Source organism: Rhinopithecus roxellana, chromosome 4 (assembly GCF_007565055.1).
Source record: "Rhinopithecus roxellana isolate Shanxi Qingling chromosome 4, ASM756505v1, whole genome shotgun sequence".
Taxonomy (NCBI): domain Eukaryota; kingdom Metazoa; phylum Chordata; class Mammalia; order Primates; family Cercopithecidae; genus Rhinopithecus; species Rhinopithecus roxellana.
In genome coordinates, this window is record NC_044552.1 from 82,434,663 (window position 1) to 82,462,319 (window position 27,657).

Consider the following 27,657-nt stretch of genomic DNA (forward strand, 5'->3'; position numbering starts at 1 on the left):
AACTTTGGTTTGATCCACAAGAGTAATTAATTCATTAATTAACTGATTAGGAACTTGTAAACTCTTTCATTCAATAGTAAAATATTGATTTTTATCTGCCACAACTGTGATGAGTATTTGGGATTAAAAAATGAACAAGAGACAGAGCATGACCTCGAGAAACTCATATCTAGTTTTGGGGGACAGAGTATAGTGAGTATATGAGTGTGATAAGGGAGATGTGAATGGAATGTTATGACAACACAGAAAAAAAGCAATTAACCAGACCATGGCCAAGTGGAGGACAGATCCAAGAAAAGTTTCAGGAAGAAAGAACCTGAGTCTTAGAAGAGAGGATAGGCCGGGCGCGTTGGCTCAAGCCTGTAATCCCAGCACTTTGGGAGGCCGAGGCGGGCGGATCACGAGGTCAGGAGATTAAGACCATCCTGGCTAACACGGTGAAACCCCGTCTCTACTAAAAAAATACAAAAAACTAGCCGAGCGAGGTGGCGGGCGCCTGTAGTCCCAGCTACTAGGGAGGCTGAGGCAGGAGAATGGCGTAAACCCGGGAGGCGGAGCTTGCAGTGAGCTGAGATCCGGCCACTGCACTCCAGCCTGGGCGACAGAGCGAGACTCCGTCTCAAAAAAAAAAAAAACGAAGAGAGGCTAGCATTTGTGAAGGTTTCGAGAAGCAGACAAAGGCATAACGCATTCAGAAGACTGGACTTTAGGGAGTAAGGGGGTTGGAGATGTTAGCAGGGGACAGATTGTGAAGGTTCATTCTTGTCCAGCTCTAATTCCTTTAAGCCACCAAGCTGTCCTTACACACACACACACACACATACACACACACACATACACCACATAAAAGGGGAGTTCTACTTCTTACATATAACTCCTTTTCATTTTTAATCTGTCTCATTGTTTTGGTACTTTGGAAATACTCTTATCTGAATATCAACCTTGATGCCCACTGGAAAGCAATTGTAGTCCTCATCTCTGGAAAAGCTTCCTCAAGTCATCCTATTCATACTCTCCTCCTGGTTCCATCTGCTCCAGAACCCTTTATTTCCCTCTGCCAATGCTACTCCCATCCCAGATGCAGACTTTATAAGCCTTTATAAGCTTTGCTAAGACATGTGCACTTGACCCTAGATAGCCACCAAAGAATTTTAATCATAACATAATAAAATTTGCATTTTATAAAAATCTTAGCCAGGAGTGTTTGTGACTATCTCAAAAACACAAGCACTATAGACAAAATATCCAGCTTCTAGACTGACGGCTTGTAAAGAATTGAGCACACCAAACTGGGCCCAAAATCTACTTTACTCATCCTCTCCTGCTTAATGAAAGTGTTTGTGACTATCTCAAAAACACAAGCACTATAGACAAAATATCCAGCTTCTAGACTGACGGCTTGTAAAGAATTGAGCACACCAAACTGGGCCCAAAATCTACTTTACTCATCCTCTCCTGCTTAATGAAATATCCTGAGAAAATATCAAAGGCATATTGAAAGAAATGAAAGCAATAAACTAATTAGAACTGACAAGGTTATCTTAAACAGGAGAATCACAGATGATGGAGCCTATGACATTAGCATCTTTTTCACAACACAGAAGAAACTGAGGACTCAGGTGATTAGTATGTCTTGCCTAGATTCATACAGTTTAGTGACAGCACTAGAGTTTGAATCCAATTCCCCAAATTATTAACAGTCTTTTCATTTTACCACATTGACGGGTAGAAGAAGAGACCTCCCCAAACAATATGAAACAGCAATTATTTTCTGCATTTAGATACAGTCCAGCCCAAATCTTCTCTAATTTATAAAAATATCTTTGAGAGAAAGGAGAGCTTCTGAAAACCATATTTTAATCTTTAATCCCTTCTACTTTGCCATTCTAATACTACGGTAAGGACAATCCAAAATAAAAATTCTTTTTTTCCTTTTTCTTTTTTTTGGAGACAGAGTCTCACTCTGTCACCTAGGCTGGAGTTAAGTGGCACAATCTTGGCTCACTTCAACCCCCATCTCCTGGGTTCAAGCGATTCTCATGCCTCAGCCTCCTGAATAGCTGGGACTACAGTTGTGCATCACCACGCCTGGCTAACTTTTTGCATTTTTAGTAGAGATGGGGTTTCGCCGTGTTGCCCAGGCTGGTCTCAAACTCCTGGGCTCAGGCAATCCACCAGCCTCGGCCTCTCAAAGTGCTAGGATTACAGACATGAGGCACCACACCCTGCCTAAAGTAAAAATTCTCTTAAGAAATTGGAAGATACCCCTATTCTGATTCTAAGAGACTGGAAATCTGTGTTATCTAAGTCCTGTAGCACTGTGCATGAGAAAGTAGAAGGAATCTCAGGCAGGGGTAAGAAAGTGAGCCAAAGTGCCAAGACTGAAATATGATCGGTTCAGCTAAGGCAAATGTTAAGATGGAAAGGTAGGCAGGTGCTAAATTGTTGAAGGGCCTTTAAAAAAATCAAATGAAAATGTATCTTGATACATACATATATATATATATATACACACACACACACACACACGTATATATGTATTTTTCTACAAAAAGTCTATCAGGCAAGGAAAGACAATAATGCCTGAGAAAGAAAATAAGAGGAGTTCTATAATTGCTCCACAGCATGGAGAAAGTATCCATGTTGTGGATCAGGGAGGGGAACCCAGACAAAGCCTGGTAATCTCCTTGAGTTGAGAAAAAGCTGGAAGTCAGAGGAGGCCATGGTAGATAATGTTTGCAGGGTGGCGTAGAGGAGTGGTAACAGCTACATAGAGAATTCCAAAGATCTGCAGATCTCCCGTGAATCTTCAGCTGGGTACTGAAAAGTGCATTTATGTAAAAATTCTATCTGAAGCAGGGGGAAACACTTGAAAAGAATTATTGCAAACAATTCCAGGTGTTCATACAGGGTTGGATATAATGCCTCTTCCTACCAAAGGGAGTGGAAAATGTCATAATTCACAAGACATCATGGAAAACTCACAGAGTTGTGCCTCATATTAGGGAAAAATCTACCCTAGACTAAATGCTGCTCTTGTCCCATGTACCAAAGCATAAAAGCAAGATCTGAAAGATTCAAATCATTTCCAAGTGACTTAACTGCACCCCATGACAAGTTTAAAAATATTTATAGTAATACAAAAATGTCAAAAAACAGCAAGGCAAAATTTATGTTGGCCACTGAATCAGAAATTATTTGGAATTCAAAGAAAGGGGAAAATATAATCGATCATAAGGGTTTCCCAACCCATTGACATTGACCCAGAAATGATAAAGCTGACAAGATAAGGATTCATATATAAGGACATTAACAGTCATAATTATATTATATATTCAAGAAACTAGAGGAAACATTGAACATGTAAAATAGAAATATGGGTAATACAAAAAAGATATAAAATTCTAGAGTTAAGGTCAGCAAATGTCATTTTTAAAGAGTCAGAAAGTAAATATCTCAGGCTTTGCAGGCCACTTAAGGTATTCTTTCTTATGAAAACTTTTTAAAATGTAAAATCATTCCTAGCTCATGGACTATACAAAAAAAGGGCCAAGGGATAATTGTCCATGGGTCATATTTTGCTACCTCCAGTTCTAGAGGGTAAATCTACAATGTCTGAAATGGAAAATACATTGAATATGATTAATAGCAGAGTAGGCACATAGAAGAAAAGTGAACTTGAAGACATAGCAATAGAACCTATCCAAAATGAAACACAAAGAAAACAAAACACTAAAGAAAAAAGAACAGAGCTTGAGTAAGTTACAGGACTACTATAAGCTGTCTAATATATACACAATTATAGTTCCCAAAGGAAATGAAAAATATTTGAAAATATAATGGCCAAAAATATTCCAAAATGTGGTGAAAAGTCTAAACCCATAGATCCATGAACCAACAAACCTGAAGCATAAAGAAAGTGAAGAAAATTATACCAGGGCACTTTATGGTCAAAATGCTTTTTTAAATGAAGAAAAGACTTTAAAAGCAGACAGAAGGGAGAAAAAAAGCCACATTACACAAGTAGGAATGAAAATAAAGATAACGGCAGATTTCTTGTTGGAAACAATGCAAGAAAGAACACAGTGGAGCATCATCTTTAAAATATTGAGGAAAAAAAAGTCACTCTAGAATTCTACGCCCTATGAAGATATCTTTCAAAAATAAAGGTACAGTAATGACATTTTAAGACATACAGAAGCAGAAAGTTTACATCACTAGCACACCTACATTCTAAGAAGTGTTAAAGGTCAAGAACAAAACAATACCAGATGAAAATCTAAGTCAACACTAAAACATAAAGAGCACTGGAAATGATAACTATGTGGGAAAATACAAAAGAATGTCTGATATATTTAAATGTCTTTTAAAAATAATTGATCATTTCAAGCAAAAAACAATACATTGTGAGGTTTATAACACATGTAAAAATAAAATGTATGACAACAGCACAAATCATGGGAATGGAAAATGGGAAGTATAGTGTTGTAAGGTTTTTAAAATACACGTAAAGTATGTAATACACTTGACATTGGATCATGATAAGCAAAAACTATATATGATAAATCTTAAAATAACCTCCGAAATACCATAGAAAGAGCAATTGCTAATAAGCCAACAAAGGAGATAAAATTGAATTATTAAAAAATATTAATGCAGGCCGGGCGCGGTGGCTCAAGCCTGTAATCCCAGCACTTTGGGAGGCCGAGACAGGCGGATCACAAGGTCAGGAGATCGAGACCATCCTGGCTAACACAGTAAAACCCCGTCTCTACTAAAAATACAAAAAACTAGCCGGGCGAGGTGGTGGGCGCCTGTAGTACCAGCTACTCGGGAGGCTGCGCCAGGAGAATGGCGTAAACCCAGGAGGCGGAGCTTGCAGTGAGCTGAGATCCGGCCACCGCAGTCCAGCCTGGGAGACAGAGCGAGACTCCGTCTCAAAAAAAAAAACAAAACAAAACAAAAAAAAATTAATGCAAAATAAGTTTAAAAAAAGAATAAAAGAGGGACAAAGAACAGATAGTACAAATAGAAAACAAGCAACAAGATGATACATTTAAACCAAAACATATTCATAAATACATTAAATACAAATGATATAAACATATCAATTACAACCCAGAGATTGAGACTTCCAAGAAATCCACTTTAAATATAAAGACAAAAGTAGGTTAAAAGTAAAAAGATAGTAAATTATATATCATAGTAACATAAGTCAAAATGAAGTTGAAATGACTGTATTAATATAATACTAAGCAGATTTCAGAGTAAAAAATTTCACTAGGGAAAATGAAGGCCATTTCATAATGGTGAATTATTCACATAAATTCATTGAGAGGACCTAACGATCCTAAACAAATATGCACTTAATAAAAGGGTGTCAAAATACATGAAGTAAACATACATAAAACTACAAAGAGAAATGCATAATGCCTACTTTGTTGAAATTTTGTTATAAGGAGCAGAAATAATATATGTTAAGTATTAGGACTAGCACTCAGCAGATGATAAAGGTTCAATATGTTATCTACTATTACTAGTATCAGAAAACTAAAAGATATTATAGTGGTTTATGCAATGCTTAAAGTTTTACTCACCTTTTTTTTGTTTTTGCTGTAAAATGTAGATTTAAAAATCTATAAATTACATTAAGTTCCATTCACATTGTACCTTAAATCCTTTTCTCCAGTCTCATCAGAAGAGACGTTCCTCTTTTTGTTCAAGTTTGACTTTTCCTTGGACTACAGAAGCATTGTGAAAGAGAGAAAATATTTTGAAAGAAAGGTCAGACAAGACATGGAAATGGAATGGACAGGAAACTAAAAAAAAGGGAAGCATCAAACATAGCTGTGTTAGACATAAACATGGGAAGAGTATACACTGTGGACTACTAGAGGAAGGGAGGCAGTGGAGTATGGGTTGAAAAACTACTTGTGGGTACGATGCTCACTACCTGGGTGCAATATATCCCTGTAACAAATCTGCACATATACCTTCTATATCTAAAAGTTGAAATTAAAATACGCGCGCGCGTGTGTGTGTGTGTGTGTGTGTGTGTGTGTAGGCTGGACGCAGTGTCTCACACCTGTAATCCCAGCACTTTAGGAGGCTAACGCAGGTGGATCATCTGAGCTCAGGAGTTCAGGACCAGCCTGGGCAACATTGCGAAACCATCTCTACTAAAAATACAAAAATTAGTCAGGCATGGTGGTGAAAGCCTGCAGTCACAGCTACTTGGGAGGCTGAGATGGGAGGATCGCTTGAGCCTGGGAGGCAGAGGTTGCAGTGAGCCGAGATCATGCCACTGCACTCTAGCTTGGGTGATAAGAGTGAGATCCTGTCTCAAAATATATATATATATTATATATACACTATGTATATAATATATAATATGTATCTATAATATATAATATGCATATATGTCTATATGACAACAATTTTAAAAGATAAAGAAGTGAAAATAGAACAAAAGAAAAAAATATATATATGGCAGTGAGGTTCTAAGCTTAGTAAATGGGAGGGAAAGGGGTATTGACAGAAACCAGAAGCTTGGCAGAGAGCTAGATCTGTGCACGAAGGAAGGCAGGATGAGTTTGGGATATGTTGAATAAGAAGGTACAGCAGGATAACAGGAAAAGTGATACAGTCTGATATGAAGCAGAAGATATGGGGCTGGAATTGTTTTAAAGATCAAGTCTCAAGATGTAAATGCATGAGTCATAGGAAGACTGAGATAGTTGCCCTAATGTGTTTGCTGTCAGAGAGCAAATGATAATTAGTATAAATATTATGTTAAAAAAAAAAAACCACAGTAAGCTTCAGGCATACAAAGAATAGAATAATTCAGAAATCATTTCACTGCCGTCACTTGATACTAGTTAATTATACTTCACAGGAATGATTTGGTGGGATGGTGGTAGGAGCAATGTTTTCTGTCTGACAGACTGACTCCAATGATCCAAGCAGACATGCTGTCTTTGGGAAACCTAGGTAACCTGAGTTGCAACCAAGAAGTCACTATTTGTCCCTTTTTAACAAAATATAACAAAAATTACTTTGAACTTTAATAGACCAGGAAGCATCAGTTTTTTTTTCTGTATTATTACAGTCTGATATGGAGTATATATATTATATAGAATGAGACTCTGTCTTAAAACAAAAACAAACAAAACATCCTGAAATATATTACAACATTGTTATGAAGTAATACATTTGCCCTTCTGGTTTGTAGCTGTTACTAACCCATAAAGGAAGTCCTATAATGAAACTTTGTTCTGCTGTTTTATATTTCTTGTTAAAGTAATATAACCTCCTAAAAAACTTATCTTTGAGTACTGTGGGCATTCACCCAAGTATCTGTAAATGATAAAATCTATACTCTGCCTGGAGTCAAGAGTGAATGCCCCAGAAGGAGGTTTAATACTTTATTATTACTTACCACACTTTATTTATTAGAGTACTCTAATTCTTACAAAGAAGAATTCAGAATTCCCTGTACGAAATGCCAAAAATAATCACATTGTTAAAAAAAGTTGTGGAATAATTTTGACTATATATCATTTTTAATTTTCAAATATGACCATACTTACAACAGGAATATTTTAAAAATCATAAAGCCCAGTAAGGAAAAATACAGATTTTTTTTTTCTAGTAAATTAATGTTTAGCATCTGACAAATATGAGACATCCTTCACGAGGCTGTTTTCTTTCTTTTTTTTTTTTTTTGAGATGGAGTCTTGCTCTGCCGCCCAGCCTGGAGTGCAACGGTGTAATCTTGGCTCACTGAAACCTCTGCCTCCAGGATTCAAGTGATTCTCCTGCCTCAGCCTCCCGAGTAGCTGGGATTACAGACACCCACCACCACGCCTGGCTAATTTTTGTATTTTTGGTAGAGACAGGGTTTCACTATGTTGGTCAGGCTAGTCTCAAACTCCTGACCTCGTGATCTCCTGCCTTGGCCTCCCAAAGTGCTGGGATTACAGGCATGAGCCACCGCGCCCGGACTTCATAAGGCTATTTTCAAATTTACAATATTCATTTATTCTACTGTCTCAATCTTTAGCTGAATCAATGTTGTGCAACCGAGAAAAGGAGAGATAACCTGATCTTTGGATTAAGAGAATACTCCACAGTTAGAAGGGTTTAGCAAACATTCAGAAACATTCCATGCCAAAGTTTAATTATGTAAACCAATTACAAGATAGAAAGGATTCCAAATCTTATATTCCTTGAGCACAACATAGATTGAAAAGGACACATATAACATAAAATGTTAATGTACATTAAATGTGACACAAAACTGTTTATTAGCAGCATAATGGGTGACAAGAAACCTGGGATGATAAATACGGGAAGTAAATTTAGAACCAGTACATTTCTACACAAATTTCTAAATGAATTCAAATTCTATATAATGTGATTATCTTCTTATATGTGAGAGAAAACAGACCTAGAGAAAGTAAGAGATTCTCAAGATAACACAGTATAATGAAGACTCTAGAATTAGAACCAGGTAATCTGACAATTAGATAAGTGCGCTAAATCCTCTAGTAGTCTGTACCTCAGTAGATGGCATAAATTTTCTTATTTCTTATGGTTTTTGTTGTTGTTGCTGTTTTGTTTTTTTTTTGAGACGGAGTCTCACTCTGTCGCCCAGGCTGGAATGCAGTGGCGCCATCTCGGCTCACTGCAACCTCTGCCTCCCAGGTTCCAGCGATTCCCATGCCTCAGCCTCCGGAGTAGCTGGGAATACAGGTGCCTGCCACCACGCCCGGTAATTTTTTTATTTTTAGTAGAGATGGGGTTTCTCTGCTAAACCCAGGCTGGTCTCGAACATCTGACCTCAAGTGATCTGCCTGCCTCGGCTTCCCAAAGTGCCGGGATTACAGGGGTGAGCCACTGCACTCCCAGGTGAATTTTCTTATTTCTTTAAGAGATCATTTTATATTCTTCTATCAATAGATAATTACCAGGAAGTCTTGCTAAATCTCTAGGTTAGTTAAGTGCTCCTCTTCTGGGTTCCCAGACAACCCTGTACCTACCCGAATTTTAACTATGTAGGTTAACTTTTTTTTGTTTTTGTTTTTGCATGCCTGTCTACCCCTACTAGACTGCAAACTCTGAGATTTTAGACTAACCGTTAACATTCATTATATCCCTCAGTAACTAGCACAGTATTTGGCAAATATCTAATAAACAATAAAAATATATATATAATGGTTGAACTGATTTGACTTTTTTCCAAAGGCGCATCATGATCCTTGTCAACTTCTCCAGCCTCACATCCGCAAACAGTGGCATAGAAATCTTAGTTTTAGTTCAGCACAAAGACCAGTTTCTTACTGTACAGCTTTTGTTCAAGCAATCCTTTTCCCTTTACTCCTCCCAAATGCCACAAGACATCCCACTTCAACTCTCTGGAATCATTTTCTCCTGGAAGTTTTTCCTGACTCATGACCTCTTCCCAAAGTTGGATTAATGCTTCTTGTGAGCTCCAATAGCTCCCTGTGCCTTTATCTCTGCACTATACACATTACATCATAGGATAATAATGCAAAAACTCCACCCAAGTTATGTTTCATTCATGTTGGTATCTTCCAAGATTAGCACACTGCCTGGCACATAGCAGATGAGTTAACAATGTGATTTGAATAAAAAGAACTCGGAACAGGAAAAGAATCTTGGCACACTGTGTGGGCCACATGGAATGCAAGGACGTGGAAATGCAAATAATTGGTTGTTTACTATATTCTCCTAAGACATGGCTGGAACTAACAAAACAGAAAAAGCCTTTCCAATTTTGAGGCTAAAGTTCAAGTCACAAAACAAGCAACAAAAGCCTGTTTAGCAAGGACAGTAAAATGGTACAGGGCTATAAAAGAAGGGACAAATTAGAATTCAGGAAAGCAGGCCATTCATACAAATGCAAATAGATTGGTTCACAGGATAACGGGACACCCAATCATGTAAAAACTGATACAAGCCGGGCATAGTGGTTTAGGCCTGTAATCCCAGCACTTTGGAAGGCAGCCGCGGGTGGATCACCTAAGGTCAGGAGTTCGAAACCAGCCTGACCAATATGGTGAGACCCCGTCTGTACTAACAATACAAAAAGTAGTCGGGCGTGGTGGTATGTGCCTGTAGTCCCAGCTACACGGGAGGCTGAGACAGAACTGCTTGAACTCCGGAGGTGGAGGTTGCGGTGAGCCGAGATCACACTACTGAACACCAGCCTGGGCGACAGAGCAACACTCTGACTCACAAAAGGAAAAAAAAAAAAAAAAACTGGTACAAAGATGAAAAACAATGGTTAAATTATATATTCAAAACCTGTCCCCCAAGTGGCCTAGGTTACAAGACATCACCATTACTTTCAAATGAATGCACAAAGCTCTTCCCTTCTAATTCTTATTGTGGTAAAACATACATAACAGAAAATTTACCATTTTAACCATTTTAAGTGCACAGTTCAGGAGCATTACGTCCATTCATTATTGAGCAAGCAACACCACTATCCATCCTAGATTCATTTTTAACACACGAGTAGCAGCCGAAATTTTCCTTTCATTAACTCAGCTTTAGCAACATACCGAACTTTATGCAACACAAAAGTTTTTGTCAGATAAGGTTCAGAAACAGGGAAGAGTGAAATAAATCAATGATCCTTCGTGGGTTTCTGTTAACGGAATGTAACAGCGAAAGGCTTCACTTCATCAGCCCCCTCCAGCCCTTTTTGGCTTCATAAACCGAGAAATAACCAGATCAGCACCTACATCTCCCAGGATGCAAGGACTGGGTCCCGAAAGGCAGCTATCCCGCCCCAGCACAGATCCCCTGTAGCCTCCTTTCCTACCGCACAAATCGACTAGCGCAGGAACCGGGCTCTCTACCCGAGACTGCACGGAGGAGCTAAAGAGAGAAAAGGAGAAACAACATTGTGAGAAAAACGGCTAAAGTTCTCGAACTCCCTCTTTTTGCCCTCTTCTTACTCCCTACTCATCCTCCACCTCCAGGTTCCATCCCTTAAACCCACAGGCGAGCCCCTTTTCTTGGACGCGCGCTTTTTATTGACGCAACCCTCCCGTTCTCGCGGGAACTTGGGAACGGGAGCCTGGTAGGGCGGACAAATCTTTCGAAATCTCAGTAGGGGCTGGAGCTGGAGGGGCAACTGAAGCTCCTGAAGGGCGGGGCACGGAGCTTAAAGGGGCGGGGCCTAGCCTCAGAGAGGGGAGGGAAGAGGCGGGAGGAGGAGGTGAGAGAGGCCGGGGGCGGGGCCGTGCGGCCGGGGACCTGTTGATCGCAGGTATAGCCGGCTGGCCCGGACTCCCTTGGGACTGGGGCGACTGCGCATGCTCGCTGGCCGCGCTGGGCCGGTAGCCGAGCCGCGGTGACGAACCGGCTCCGCGGTTGCGGTGTTTGCGGTTGCTGTGATGGCGATGTGAGGGGGCCCGGGGCGGGATGGTGCTGACCCGGGTAGGGCCGTCTTCTTCCAGCTGGACAACGAGCTCCTCCGTCCGACAGGTGGGGGAAGAGGCCGACCCAGGCGAGAGGTAACCCCCTTACTGTCTCCTCTGGCTCCCCCGACTCCCGACACCCACGACCCCTCCCTCCGTCCCTCTTTCCCAGGGGCCAGGAAGGAAGCGGCCTCCTCGTCTGCCGTTCGCCAGCCGCGGCCCCTCACCCGACTGCTGGCGGTCGGAGCCTGGCCCCGGCCCCGCTGAAGGTCGGCAGGGACGGCGGTGCGGAGCGCTCTGAGGGAGGCGAGGGGCCGCGGCGCGCTGCTTTCCCGGTGCCCGCGGCCGCCCCTGCCCCTGCGCTCGTCCCTCGACCCGTTCTTCCTGAACCTCGCGCCTGGCGTGTCCCTGCCTTCGCCTGCCCTTCACCCCTACTCCATCTTCGTCGCTCTGTCCCTCCTTTACCCTCTTTCGTGGTTCTGCTTTTTCATCCCGCGCCTCCCACGTGCCTTTTTGCCCGGGTGGTCCTTCCTTGGGAAGCCGCGTATCTCTGTGCTTCCATCCCTAGGCAGACTCCCCTGTCCGGAGCTCCTTACCCTGACCGACCAGGTTTCTCACTCTTGTTACCTCCATAATTTCTTCCTTGGTTTTATTTTCCTCTCATCCACCTCCTTTGGGTACTTCCTCCTGGTTCCCTTTTTGTTAGTTGCCGATTGTGTTTTGCTTTAGCATGGCTTTGCACTGGAGTTCATTCCATGCCCCATCTTACCTTCGGAAACCCTCACTCCCTTCGCTTTCCTTTGGTACCCTGCTTCATCGCTTTCTGCCTAATGGCCACTATCCTCCCGGTTTCTATCGTGGACCCAGTGAGTCTGTAATCTTAATTTTTCCCCTCCAAAACTCTTCCACCCTCCCCCTCATTTGTATAAGTCAAGCCTCTTAACTTCATTCCATGTTTTACTTCTTATTAAATCTCTGAAGACTTCTTTGTGTCATACCCTTCTAGTCCTTGCAGCTTTCTGCCTAAGCTAGGTATCCACTCAGTGTTTCTAGTTCATCTTCCAGTTTAATAACATTTCTTCTTTCTTTACCGGTTGGTGGAAGTATCATCGAAAGAGTGACAATAAATCGGTTACACTTTTGATTAAAGCTTTAATTTTTAAGAATTATGTTTACCTGACATGCGTGGAAAAGCAATTTGAGTACAGACTTCATGAAACTATAACGGGTTAAGACTTGTTAAAGGTTGACCTGCAAACATACACTTAAAATTTGTAAATTTTCTTGTCCTCCATTAGGTGTAGCTGTCCAAGAACTAATCTTAGATGAAATTTAACAGAATTTCTTGTATAAAATGTATTATTAATTTGTTTTATACATTTGCTATTGCAATTGACTGCATAATTTTCCTGAGAGTCTCTGTTCTCTAATAAATGCATACAATTTCTGCTACCTTTGGAATTAGTGTGCTTATGGGAGACATACGTGAGAAGTATTAAATTGTTTAATTGAGCAAGAGAACTTTCTAAACGGTTTTGTAGTTTTTTTCTTCCATTGCATTGTGATCAAGATTTTGCTTAAATGAAACTTCTTTTTACATAAATAATGGTATAGTGTCTTATTTTGAAGGCATCTACTGAAGTAATTATGTTCAGTGAAGTTTGTCTTTATTGTAGGTTTGAAGATCAACTGGATTATGTATTTCGTTCTGGAATCTCAAAGCAGTCCACAAACAAATTCTTCCTTACGTTGTCTGTGTCAGGTAGGAATTAAGTTTTCTGTTTCTGTTTTAAGAAGGGAAATACCGAGGCAAAAACAATGTAGTTCCTTATTCAAAGTGATTTAAAGTAAAACTAGGAGGCTCTGGTGTCATCAAACCAACTTCTTTGAGAAGAACTAGCAATTGTTGTGTATAGTAAGAGCTGATGCACTCATCAGCTTGTAAGATTTTTTAAAAATGACTTTTCAAATGCAAATAAAGATAACTGCGGCTTCTCAAGGAAGCTTGCACTTCCTTCAAAGCCAGGTCTTTTTATTTTTAGGTAAACATTCATTTAAAAAAAGTAAATGCCCACAAATTCTTGCTGGTATTTTTAGTGAGTAGGTTCCTGTGCTCTTAGAAATCAAATAAGGATTTGTGGTGGACAGCAGGCAGAAGACTAGAATTGCTAGTCGGAAGATATGAGCTCTTACGATGACTTGTGGCCATTAGTTTCTAGAACCCGCTTAACCTGTGTATCTCAATGTGTCCAACTGTAAAGTATGGATAATAAAGGTGGCCTCCCAGTAATCTCTCAATAGCAAAGCAAGCCCTCATCATTTAAACATGCTTAGGGCCACCACAGATAAAAATTTGCTCTATAAATACTTAGTTTTTATCTCTTTAATTTTAGACTATGTAGTAAGGGTGTAATTGACTGCTTAAATCCCAAATCAAACAGATTTCTTTTTTAAATTTCAGACTTCTGTGAAAAGTCTAGTAGAATGCTAGTGAACTGTGGACTAGCATTCTATTAGACTTTTCTAATGTACTAGATAGATGTACTAAATAAAATGACCTGGCTTTGAAGGAAGTGCAAGCTTCCTTGACAAGCAGCAGTTCTAATGTACTAGAGTTTTCTAATTAGTACATTAACTAATGTATGAACATTAACTAATGGTCATACACAGTGAAACAGACACTGCAGCATTCAGTATGTAAAACAGATATTTCTTTTGTTTGCCACGAGTTGACACTGGAAGGAAATATAAGAGTTACACCTATATCTTTAGTTACATCCTTAATTTTGTTTTATATTTTTATTTTGTTTACATTAACTAAAATCTTTATTGTGTTTACATTAAAATCTTGTTGTGGGGGCTGTTTAGGGGATAGAAAAGCCAAGGATTTCCTTTGCTTTGATTTTAGGTATTGAGGAAAAACTGCTTAACATTGAGTTTTTTTATATGTACATGTGTGCTTTTAAATAAATGGATGGAGATGAGGGCATATGTATTTGAAGTGTTTTTTTCATGAGTTGTTTGTCAGGAAGAAGGTTTAGAGATGACTGGGAATAAGGTGGGGTGTGGCTCATGCCTCTAATTCTAGCACTTTGGGAGGTTGAGGCAGGAGGATCTCTTGAGGCCAGGAGTTCAAGACTGGCCTGGGCAACAGAGCGAGACCCTGTCTTAATTAAAAGAAAGAAGAGGAATAAGAAGCAGAATGGTGATGTAGAAGAAAGCATTCTTAATGGACTCAGTGGTTTTTCAGAAAAGTTACAAAGCATAAGTGATTAGGCAGGTCTAGGTTTTTCAGAAGGAATAAAGTGAAACAACTCCACAGTAGGTTCACATTTTATTTTTAAAGATTGGCAGTTGTTAACAGGTACATACTTGGTTATTGATGATATGCTAAATTTAAAATAAATATTAGCTTCTTTTTTCTTAAGAGAATGTAAAAGTATCAGGCATATTATACCATTAAGAGACATCTCCTACTTGAGTAACTAACCCTTCAGGTAGTTCTTATTTTGATGAAAAAAATTTGATGAACTATCTCTCAACCAAGAAACCATTCTGAGAAAAATATAGCACATTTCCTTTTATGGCATTAGGTCTCTATGAGATCATCCAGAATATAGAACATATTTCTAAATTGTGTTGTGAATATATTGATAATAGCCTGGGAGTGTTTTTTTGTTTTTGTTTTTTTGGGTTTTTTTTGGGACAGAGTCCCACTGTATTGCCCAGGCTGGAGTGCAGTGGCAGGATCTCAGCTTACTGCAGCCTCTGCCTCCCGGGTTCAAGCAATTCATGTGCCTCAACCTCCCAAGTAGCTGGGATTACATGCCCAGGGCACCACAAGTGGCTAATTTTTGTATTTTTAGTAGAGATGGGGTTTCGCCATGTTGGCCAGGCTGGTCTCAAACCCCTGGCCTCAAGTGATTCGCCCACCTCAGCCACCCAAAGTCCTGGGATGACAGGCATGAACTACTACGCCTGGCTGTAGTCTGGGACATTTCTGTTAAGTGTTATGAAATGTTCTTTTGCTACAGGTCTTAATTTAACCTGAACTAGAATAAGTATTCCTCTATTGAAATGCCCTTGAGGTTGCCTATAGGATGCAGCTGTTTCATTCATGATTGGTTTTAGAGCAGTGTTAACTATGACACTTGCTCTTTGATGTCTTCAGTTTGCCAGCAAGTCATGGGCTTACATTGGAAATACTGCTATCTATAAATGTCTAAGCAGCAAGGTCAGGCCTTATTGGCAATAAAAAATGTAAGACTGTGGAAGCCTATATACCCTTTACCATCTCTTTTATCTTTTGGAATTGAGAATCCCAGATTTTTAGAACAGCCTCAGGTTTACTCTATTTGGTATCAACAGAGAAACATACAACTTTTTAAAACATTGTTTGTCTTATGTTCTAAAAAGCTATCCTCATTTTCTTTCCTTTGAAAGATGTCCTTTCTCACCCTCTCCACCAAAGAGAAAAAGTTAGTGTTCTATTTTTTTCTTAAGTATTTCTGTAATTCATGCAAAATGGTATATGTCTGGCCCTTATGAGTTTATTTTGATGAGTGAGGAGTGGCTGCAAAAGTTTCTAGACAAGGGATTTTCCTTACCTGTGCCCTTTAGTGTAATGATTCTGATAAGCTTACCTGTGCTGTGAATCACTTTTTAAAATGAGATAATGTTTGTGACGAAAGTTGTGTATGTGAATGATTGTGGGGCAAAAGGAGGTCATGAGTGATGATGATCTACAGAGTGAGGCAAGTGACAGCTGGCTTGGTCATTTAATTTTATTTATTCATGTATTTATTTATTTATTTATTTATTTATTATTGAGACGCAGTCTGCTTTGTTACCCAGGCTAGAGTGCAGTGGTATGATCTCAGCTCACTGCAGCCTCTGCCTCAAGGGTTTGAGTGATTCTCCTGCCTCAGCTTCCTGACTAGCTGGGATTACAGGCGCGTGCCACCATACCCAGCTAATTTCCTTATTTTTAGTAGAGACAGGGTTTCGCTATGTTGGCCAGGCTGGTCTTGAACTCCTGACCGCAGGTGATCCCAGCCTTCCAAAGTGCTGGGATTACAGGCATGAGCCACCGTGCCCAGCCTGGCTTGGTCATTTTAGAGCAGGGATGTACTCCAGTGACTAAGCATGTTTAGTCCCTGCAAGAGGGAGCTTACAAAGATGGGCAGGAGGTCAGGGCCTCAGCCAATCAAGAAGGAAATTGAATGTAAATCAAGAAATATGACTATAACTCAGATATTCAGACTGAACCAAACCAATGCAGACCTAACCAATTCAGGTGGCCAGAATTTATACCATGTAGCATGTTTAGGGATGCAAGACTAATCCACATGTCACTGGCTGATTGTTTGCAGTTTACTGCTGTATGGTCTGACTTGGTCAAGATTAGCTCAAAGATCGTAAGGGCCAGTGCTTATGTTGATTGGAGTTCTGTGCTATAGATGACTGGGATTTAGGAAAGATGGCGGCTAAGTGTACCTTCTGCCAAGAAACTCATTTTCCTACTCCCCTGGGTCTGCTACAGAACATGACTGTTACAATAATATTTTGTTATTCACAAGAGAATAGCATTCTCAAGATTTCTAAGAGTATTCCTGTTTTGGCCAGGTATGGTGGCTCATGCCTGTAATCCCAGCACTTTGGGAGGCCGAGGCAGGCAGATCACAAGGTCAGGAGTTCAAGACCAGCCTGACCAATATGATGAAACCCCATTTCTACTAAAAATACAAAAATTAGCTGGGCTTGGTGGCGCACGCCTGTAGTCCCAGCTGCTCGGGAGGCTGAGGCAGGAGAATCACTTGAACCCTGGAGGCAGAGGTTGCAGTGAGCCGAGATTGTGCCACTGCAATCCAGCCTGGGTGACAGAGCGAGACTTCATTTCAAAAAAAACAAAAAGTATTTCTGTTTTGGGCTTCCTGCTTATTCCTTTAGAGAACGCCCAAGAACATCAATGCAAAATTAGACTACCTAGTATTAAATGTACTGCATTAACCTCCTTCTAGATTTAGAACATCTCTGTGTTCCCATCATATTTCTGTTTAGCAAACTTCAATTTAATTAAATAGTATACCGATTACATGTTTTTCCCTCAGTTGGTCTCAGATCTGGAATGTCAGTCTCAGTTCCCACATATTGTCGTAGTGTGAGCCCCTCATCTAATTGTGTGTGAATCTGCTGTTCCTTCATTTGGTATCAGTTCTTATATGTCTCTCTTAATGGGAGCCTCTCATTAAATTGCATGAACATTTCAAAGTATGTATATTTTTTGCACGACATGGCCCCTGAATCCAAGTTTACTACATTCTCTGGTGTTCAGGTGAAGAAATCAAATTTTTCTTAAAGCTAAAGGAAAAAGTCTGAATATATTGTGCTTAATGAGAGTGATATATTCGTTGCCAACGTGAGGCCTAAGGGATTTTTAAGGATTTTTAAGTCGGTCTGTAGGCTGCTTTTGCCTTATGTAGTATCTTTTGGGCATCATTATTCAGACTATCAGTATTATGGGCTTTGAACCCATTTGTTTCATGCATGCTAACTTGGAAGTAGAATTAAGAAACTGGAGCTGTTGTCACCATAGTTTATGGAAGTAGTACCTTTTTTCCTTAGAGTGACAAAGGGGAGTGTCTGGAATCTCCAATTTGTTCAACTTCTTTACCGTCTAGCTTAGGAGAAAGAACATTCTCAGGGTATCTGTGGGTTCATAATTCAGGAGTCAAGGCTGTTCCATGATTTCTGTGAGAGAATCTGATCATTCCCTATGGTTTCCAGTCCATCCTGAGGGACCTCTGAGCTGTGACTCTTAGTTTCAGATGTATCCATTTCCTCTTTTAGGTTCTGAAGCACTCATGAATTCTGACTATGTACAAGATAGTTAATTTTTTAGGATCACTGTGGATAGTGCAGGAACATCTCCCACATTTTTCCAGATATCTATGCCTGGACTCTCCTCTGTGGATATTGGATGTAACTCAGCTGATCTGATGGGAGCGAATATCCCTATAAGTCTTAGAAACTTTGCTTGGTTTTATGTACCTAGTACTATATTTGAAGGAGTTAACTAGACACTCCAGCAGTTAAAGGGATGGCCTGGTATTCGTAGACTATGCTATCCAGTAGAAATATGTGAAATGTATAATTTAAATTTTTCTGATAGCCACTTTTGAAAAATTAAAAATAAACAAGTAAAATTAATTTTAATAATAATTTAATCCATATTTCCAAAACATTATTTCAAGATGCGACAAATATTTTTAAAACATATTAATGAAACATTTATGTTCTTTTTTGTACTAAGTCTTTGAAATTCTTTGTATACTTTATACTTACAGCATACCTCAGCACACACTACTTTTTTTTTTTTTTTGGAGACAGAGTCTTGCTGTATCACCCAGGCTGGAGTGTGTGGCACGATCTCAGCTCACTGCAGCCTCAACCTCCTGGGCTCAAGCAGTCCTCCCACCTCAGCTTTCCGAGTAGCTAGGATCACAAGTGTACACTACGACACCCAGCTAATCTTTGTATTTTATTTAGAGACAGGGTTTTGCCATGTTACCCAGGCTGGTCTGGAACTCCTGAGCTCAAGCAGTCTGCCTGTCTCAGCCTCCCAAAGTGCTGGGATTATAGGTGTGAGCCACCATGCCTGGCCCACACTACTTTTTTTTAGTGTTCTACATTTTTAACAATTAAGGTAAAATGTAATCCCATCAAAACGATAAAGCTATGTTTAATGGAAAAATATTTTACACTGCTTCTGTGTTTGGATTTTAATTTAAATTAATTTAAAATTAAATAAAATTAAAATTCAGTTTTTCAGTCACAGTAGTCACATTTCACTTGTTCGGTGGACACATGTTACAATGGCCACCATGTTGGACAGAGCAGCTCTAGAGGACCAAGAATGTCTTTCAGATAAATCAGTAAGTTTGTTTCTTTGAGAGTAAGGTAACTTTTCCCAAGATATTAATAAGGTAGTTGTCAGATTGTTCACCCTATCAGGTTTGATTGACAGAGAAATCAGATCCCTTCTTGTCTCTAAGGGCTTTTCACATAAGTTTCTCACTTAGTTTCAGAGTCATTTCCTGTTTAGGGTCCTCCTCTAGCTTTTTTTGGATTGGTATTTGTAGTTTACTTGGCTGGATTCTCTCTTAGTGACCTAGGATATGACCCAGTAAGGAGCCCCATTTGAATAGACCTCCAGATGATTTCAGTTTTGTGCCACTTTGCCAGGGCCAGTAGAACAAAATGAACAATTCAATCTCACGTAAGTCAGCTGATTCCAATAGTTTCAAAGGCATAGGTTTAAAGTAACAGGTTCCAAAACAGCCAGCAGACTGTGCAGGAGGGTCATGAAACTCTTAGCTTCTGGCAGGTACAGAGAATTGCTTGCAATGGAGAATCTGCCATGCATCAGCTAGGTAAAAGGTAAAAAGCTCTTTCTGCAAACTTCTTGAGAGGACAGACCTGAGTTTTTTTGCACTGTTAGCACACAGAATGAATTTGCTCTGTTGCTGAATTTTGTTTGAAATACACAGTTTGTTTTGTTTTTATAACTAGTTGGTGGCATCTAAAATTAAGGAGATTTTACCTTTAGGGACAAAAAAGACTTCCAACTACCTCTTGAAAATTTAGAAGACCCTGATAGTGTTATGCCAGCAAGGACTGACTGGAGCTAAGTAGCCATTGCTCCCTATAGCTGGAAAACAAGTAGTTTATAAGAAGAGGATCAGACAGATCCCCTTTGAATCCAACGTTCTCTGAATTTTTTTTCCCTTTCTCTCTTTTGCTTGCTCTCCTTTTCCTTTAGTCCCGTCTTTGTATTTTTTCTTCTACCACAAAAATAAAAATATTTCTTCTTTTAGGCAGAGGGGAGGTAGTGGAAAACAGATTTATCAGCATCATTATGTATATATCTGTACATGCATATTTCTATTTAGGGGATAGTCAATACAAAGGAAGTATATTAAAGAAAATTAAGCAGCAACAATAGAATAAAAAGCACAGCAGGATACAAGAGTAAGGGTGGAAGAAACTGCAAACAGGCCTTGAACTTATAAAGGAATTTTATCACCAAAATTTGTTCATGCATATTTCTGTTTTCAGTATATCAATGTAATAATTCCTGTCTCCAAGTTGGTTGAGTTTCAGGAGACAGGTAATAATAGTTACTATTTATGGAATCTTTAATACTAATTTATTGTTCCTTAAATATTAAGTTGAGTATGGTGTGCCAGGCAATGGGAATACAGCAGTGAACAGAGTAGTCAGAATGTCCTGCCTTCATGGAACATTCATTTTAGTGAAGGAGAAATATTAAAGACTAATAAGTAAAATATTTAGTATGTTAGGTGGAGATAAATGCTGAGGAAAAAATAAAGGACTAAAGAGATATGGCATGCCAGGAATGGAGAATTAATATTTTTGATAGTACAGTCAGAAAAGGCCTAGCTGGGAAGCTGGTATTTGAGTCAAGGCCAGAGAGAAGTGAAGGAGTGAGTCCTGTGGATATCTGGAGAGAACAGTGTTCCAGGGAACAAAAGTGCAGAGACCCTGAGGCAGGAATATATTTCAAGTGTTCAAAGAGTAAAAAGGAAATAAGTATGATGGGAGTGGGAAGAATTGTAGGAGATGAAGTCAGAGAAGATTCAGATTACATCATATAATTTTATAAACATTTTAAGACAATAAGATTTGAAGCCACAGAGGGTTTGGAACAGAAGAGAGAGACAAAAGCTGGTTTTTTGAAAATAGCCTGAAGAGGGGGAATATATTATTTACGGTAGAGTAGTTATAGCTGCTGTAACAAAAAGTTACGAGACATAAAAGTCTGAGCAGTCTAAGTAGGGAAGACATTCAGTAATCCAGAATTTGTCCATCTTTTTGCTTTACCGTTCTTGAGGACTTGGTCCTAATCTATGTGATCAAAACTAGAGACACTGTCAAGTTGGTATTCCAGCCTGTAAGAAAAAGGGAAGCAGATGAAGTCCAGAGCAAAGAATTTCCTTTTAAACAAGTACTGCAGATATTACATGTTTCACTTCAGTTTACATTCCATAGATAGGATCACTTGACATCAAGGGAGGTTGGAAAATAGAGTCCCAGGCTGGGTGACCATTTGGCTAAGAAGAAGGGAAAACAGACGTGACAAGCAGTCTACCATAGTCTGTCACTTTGGTCTTCATCCTACCTGTTGATTATATTCCTACATTTCTTCCTTAAGGGAGACAATCCATAGTACCATCCACTAGTTGCATTAATCCAAGCTCACTGAGAGGCACAGTGCTTTCAGATCTGTAAGTCCAGCAACCTATAAACAAATCACAGTTATCTACTCCTCCATCCCTCCCACACATACCCAGCATATGATGGTGGATCAGAAACAGGAAAACAGTAATAAAATCTCCCATTTGGGAAAATAAACAATGAGAAAACTCTTTTCATGAGAATGATGAAGATCTCATGCCCTCACAGTGGATTAATATCCTTAGTTCTGCTTTCTGGTAAGAATGAATGCCAATATTCATTGCATTATCTGTCTTTGCTGTCTGGGTGTTTTTTCCTTACATTAACCTCTGTGGCCACATCTGAAGTTGATGTTGAAAGTTTGCCCACTTTGAAGGCTATGCAGTTTTCATAGCCTGCTTCTTGCTCCTGCAGGTTTGCCAGCTTGTAAGTTACACAGTCACAAGCTTTTGCACCCTAGCTTATGATTTATTTGACAAATGCTATCCTGTCAGAAACATAGTAGAATTCTTACAGGTTTCTCTCCATTCAGTTCTCTGTGCCAGTAACTACACCAAAGTTATTTTCTGGATGTGGTTCTTAAGCCTGCCTTATTTATTTCTGTCTATGCACCCAACATCTTTTGATGGCCTCATTTTAATGAAGTACATCCTCATACCTCATTTTAATGATCACTGTCTTAAAACTATTCAAAACAACAAGCATTGGTGGGATGGCAGCATCCTTAATCTAATCTTAACTGCAGAGCTGGATCCCTTGGTTTTGTCAAAAATTCCTTTGAGCAAGACACTGAACCTGATATGGGTATTGGCTGCAAGGCGCCGCCTTTAAGCTGCCTTATTTCTTTCCATCTTTGCTTACAAGCTAGCCAATTCTTGCTTGAGTAAACATGGCAAAGAACCACCAACACCCAGTATTGTGGCATTTTTTATCTACTTTTTCTGGGGCTATGGGCTTTTTATGGGCACTAGTTTTGCAGATTATTGTAGCCAACGATTTAATCAGTTGTTTTATTTCCACGTAAGAGTGGTTATTAGTATCATAGTAGTATGTTTTCCTTTTGCCTGCTACCTAATTACTAAGCTAGTACTGTGTCTGGAATTGGTGGGTTCTTGGTCTCGCTGACTTCAAGAATGAAGCCGTGGACCCTTGGCGGTGAGTGTTACAGTTCTTAAAGATGGGGTGTCCAGAGCTTGTTCCTTCAGATGTTCAGATGTGTCTGGAGCTTCTTCCTTCTGGTGGGTTCGTGGTCTCGCTGTCAGGAGTGAAGCTGCAGATCTTTGTGGTGAGTGTTACAGCTCTTAAAGGCAGCGTGTCTGGAGGTGTTCATTCTTCCCAGTTGGGTTCGTGGTCTCTCTGGCTTCAGGAGTGAAGCTGCAGACCTTCGCAGTGAGTGTTACAGCTCATAACTGCAGCATGGACCCAAAGAGTGAGCAGCAACAAGATTTATTGCAAAGAGTGAAAGAACAAAGCTTCCACAATGTGGAACGGGAGGATCGGGTTGCTGCTGGCTGGCTCGGCAGCCAAACCACTTTACAGAGAGCTGATTGGTCCGATTTGACAGAGTGCTGATTGGTACATTTACAATCCTTGAGCTAGACCCAGAGTCACAGAATGCTAGTTAGCTAGTTACCAATTGGTGGATTCACAAACCCTGAGCTAGACACAGAGTGCTGATTGGTGCACATACGATCCTCCAGCTATAAAGTTCTCCAAGTCCCCATCCAGTTCAGGAACCCAGCTGGCTTCACCCAGTGGATCGCGCACCAGGGCTGTAGGCAGAGCTGCCCGCCAGTCCCCAGCAGGGCCTGCACTCTTTGGCCTTGGGCTATTGATGGGACCGGGTGCCACGGAGCAGGGGGCGGCACCCATCAGGGAGGTTCAGGCCATGTGGGAACCCACGGGGGAAACCCACCAGCAGGGGGAGGAGCTCAGACACAACGCGCTGCAGGTCCCGAGCCCTGCCCTACCGGGAGGCAGCCAAACCCTGCGAGAATTTGAGTGCAGCGCCCGCAGGCCGGCAGTGCTGGGGGACCTGGCACAACCACCACAGCTGCTGGCCCTGGTGCTAAGCCCCTCAACTGCCCTGGGCTGGCGGTGCCGGCTGGCCCTTCTGTGTGTGGGCCCGCTGGGCCTGCGCCCACACCCGCCGGAATTCACACTGGCCGGCTGAGCCCGCGCCCACGCCCGCCAGAATTCACATTGGCCCGCGAGCGCAGCGTGCAGCCCCGGTTCCCGCCCGAGCCTCTCCCTCCACACATCCTGGCAAGCAGAGGGAGGGAGCTCCGGCCTCAGCCAGCCCAGAGAGGGGCTCCCAGTGCTGCGGCAGGCTGAAGGGCCCCTCAAGCGCCACCAGAGTGGACGCTGAGACCGAGGAGACGCTGAGAGTGAGGGCTGCTAGCACTTTTGTCACCTATCAGTACCACGTTTTAGGATTTTGTTATGGCAGTATCTTAATTCTGATATTAATTTCTATATTAAGGAAAAGACTGACTGAGTTAGGTGGTATGGGTGCTAGCTGGACCCAAATCCCAAACCTATATTTTAAGTATTATACTATTCATATATATATAACATATATTTTTTTAAGCATTATGCTATTCATATATATTATATGTTACTATATATATTACACACACATGGGAGGTGGGGAGAGAGAGAGAGTATACCACTTCCTGATGGCTAGTTAACTTCTGAGATCAAGAACTTAGCTATACCTCATACTTACTACAATTCCTAGCCTATAGTAGGTGTTCAGTAAATATTTGAATGAACGAATACCCATTTTATACCTGAGTAAAGTATAGAGACTTGGCCAAACTTTACTCAGAATCAAAACCAGAACCTAATCTAAACCCTACACACAAGAATATATGTACAGGAGAAGCTATCTTCGACCTCATTTCCACAAAATGGGGAATATCTTATATAAAAATAGTATTGTTTGATCTTAGAAATAGTTACCATAAAATCTTTTGATGTGATTATTAAAGTTTAAAATAGCAGTTATGGGAGCTGGTAAAGTCTACATCTTTATGATGGAGAGAAGAAAAACTGTGTCAAAGAGTGAACATGGTCTTTATTCCAACATTTTTAGTACCTAAAATAATTATGTCAGGGGCGAAGACAGATTTTTTAAAAATTTAAGCAGTATTTGAAATGTGAGGAAAACTATCCATAGCACATTGAAGCAATCATTGTATCAAAATATTTTAAATAGTTCTTTATACACACATACATACATATATGTATACATACACACACATACATATACATGAAATTTCAGAAATTACCTACTTACGGAGTTACTTTAAAATGGTGAGTTCCACTTCTTAAAAATTAATGAGCTTTTAAGGTTTTGGGTATTCACGAGGGTTCCTACTGAACTAAGAAAGTGCTCTATTTGTTATTGCACTTTGAATTATATGTAAGTGGATCCTTAATAGAGATATAATAGTTAATGTTGATATTGAAATTGTGAATGAAAAAAACTCTAAAACTTATAAGCCTTCAAAGGACATGTATCTTTTATATAAGTTGAAAATAGTAACTAACAAAACATAGGTTTCCTTAAGATAGACTTTTTTATGTCTACTATTTTGTTTGAGATGTTACTTTTTTTTCTCATAGGGGGAACGGTGTATTTTTAACAACGGGAATCAGTAACTGGAAGTACAAGATTGGTTACTTAATAATGCTTAAAATGAGGCTTTGATCAGCAGAGGTAAGAATATAACTTTTTTTGCACTTGATTCTTAATAGATTCAAATATTTGCCAAATTTCTCTGAAGAACTGATTCAAGAATTGGGAAGAGTCAGATTTTACCCCACTTGCAAGCTAACAAGTTAGTCTGCCACAGTGCCATGGATGTTGGCAGGACATGAGACTCATGAATCAAGGTGAAAGATGGTTTATGCTCATAGCACTAGCTAGAGTACCAGGTTACACCTGTATATGAGTAGGTTGTGTTACAGGAGAAGAACCCTGAATTTGGGGAACCTGAGTCTTTTAGAATGGACAATAAACCTGCCTTTTTTCCCCGGAGGGAGGCTTTATCTCTATTATACAGAACAGTAAACAAATCTGCCCTTTGCTCTAGTATAGGACACTATCTCTGGCTTCTAAGATTGTTCACTATACAAACATCCTTGAAAAGATAGTCTGGAACAAAGGCCGTCTATGTCTCAGCTTGTGAGACGTGCAGAAACATGAGAGGTTTGTGAAGAATTATCTTCCAGCACTTTCTTACTCTAAACTGCTTTTTATACTTATCTTACTTAACAGTCCAAGAAGTTATTTTTAAAATATGTACTGTTGATAAGGATGATTGTTACAATTTGTTTTTAAATAGTGAAAAAAATGGAAACTACTGAAATCACCCAACAATAGGGGATTGTTTAATTATAACATGTTCCCTGTGTCATAGTTAACAATTAATGGCTGGGCGTGGTGGCTCATGCCTGTAATCCCAGCACTTTGGGAGGCTGAAGCGAGCAGATCACTTCAGGCCAGGAGTTCAAGAACAGCTCGGCCAACATGACAAAACCCTGTCTCTACTAAAAGTACAAAAATTAGCTGGGCGTGGTGGCGCACACCTATAGTCCCAGCTACTCAGAAGGCTGAGGCAGGAGAATGGCTTAAACCCCGGAGGCAGGGGTTGCAGTGAGCCAAGATAGTGCCACTGCACTCCAGCCAGGGTGACAGAGCGAGACTCTGTCTCAAAAAAAAAAAAAAAAAATTAAAAATAATGTTGTGAAACTACATGCGTAGACATATGTGTTGACTGAAAAAGTGAAATAAGCAGATGATAAAATGTACATGTGGTTTGATCCCACTATTATTAAAAAATTTTACAAATGCACACACATGAAGAACATACCAAAGAATATATTTCAGTGGATGGAATTGTGAATGTTTTCTATTTGTGCTTGTCTAGTTTCTTTTTTTTTTTTTTTTTTAACTTCTTTGCAGTTGAATACTTTAGAATTTGTAATAAAGGAAAAAATCTCTTTTTTTAAATTTAAAAGTGAAAAGTGATTTCAGAATTTTTTTCTTAAAAACCTTTCATGGGCTTAACTGGGGATTGAAGAGTGTTAATTTCTTTTTTTTTTGACTCTGGAGTTACTTATATGTGCAATGTAGCATAAGAGAATAATTAGATATCTTCATTATTTAAAAAAGTTACTATCTAAAAGAGATAAAGTTGAGTTTCTTTTAGCAGTATGTTGTATTATCACATAAATGTCATCAAGGGAAACAAATCTTAGAAAAGGCATTCTGACAGGACAATCTTAAATTATAGAAAATAGTGCAACTTAGTAAGTATACATTCTGGTGCTATTTAGTTGGATTAGGTTGTTAAGTACGCTAAAATAATTTGTTTTTATTTTCTGCCTATATATCATATTCTAAAATACATATAAATAATAGTATTTTTATAAGCTGGCATTTTTCTTATGCTTCTCATGATTTTTTTTCCCTTAACAAAGGTGCTGTTATCAGAATAGTCTTCTGGGTATAAATTAAAAATGACTGAAGTTCAAGCAATGGTAGAATTCTCTGTGGAGCTAAACAAGTTCTACAATGTGGATTTGTTTCAGAGAGGGTATGTATTTTACTGTGAAAATGATATATTTTGCATAAGATGTACAGTTTAAATTTAAATTTAATTACATGTTTTTATTCCAGCATATATAAGGAAAGCAATGAACTATATTCAAGTAATTATTTTCTCAGATACATTTTATTTATTAAATAGATACATGAATTTAATGATAATGCTGGATATACTGAACCTGTGTTTATGAATTTGTAGTGAGCCTTGAAAGGACTTTAATGTAAATGTATAAGGTCTAATTTTTGCTCTTTAAAATCTTATAGTATATTGGGAAAAAATAAGGCATCCATACAAAACAACTAAACAGAAATACAAAGCATACATGATGA

At 39.6% G+C, this 27,657-nt stretch overlaps 2 protein-coding genes across 8 annotated transcripts in view; one reads left to right on the plus strand and one right to left on the minus strand.

Annotated features, from left to right (window-relative positions):
- Nucleotides 1-10,672: 10,672 nt before the first annotated feature.
- LOC115897034 lies at nucleotides 10,673-12,086 on the minus strand. Its single transcript, XM_030929604.1, has 3 exons — nucleotides 12,050-12,086; nucleotides 11,681-11,810; nucleotides 10,673-10,908 (listed from the first exon to the last, which is right to left on the minus strand). The coding sequence occupies exons 1-3, from the start codon at nucleotides 12,084-12,086 to the stop codon at nucleotides 10,713-10,715; spliced, it is 363 nt and encodes a 120-aa protein (XP_030785464.1). The 3' UTR covers nucleotides 10,673-10,712.
- The window catches only part of FAM135A (family with sequence similarity 135 member A), a 154,044-nt gene continuing 137,541 nt past the window's right edge, over nucleotides 11,155-27,657 (plus strand). For 5 of the 7 annotated variants that reach the window (XM_030928627.1, XM_030928630.1, XM_030928625.1 and 2 more), the window contains exons 1-4: nucleotides 11,251-11,549; nucleotides 13,130-13,215; nucleotides 25,341-25,434; nucleotides 27,201-27,316. In XM_030928627.1, the coding sequence (XP_030784487.1) occupies nucleotides 27,240-27,316 (77 nt within the window). In that variant the 5' untranslated portion in view covers nucleotides 11,251-11,549; nucleotides 13,130-13,215; nucleotides 25,341-25,434; nucleotides 27,201-27,239. Of the gene's footprint in view, nucleotides 11,550-13,129; nucleotides 13,216-25,340; nucleotides 25,435-27,200; nucleotides 27,317-27,657 lie in introns of all 7 variants that reach the window. The other 2 variants (XM_010371564.2, XM_030928629.1) reach the window with 1 other exon arrangement.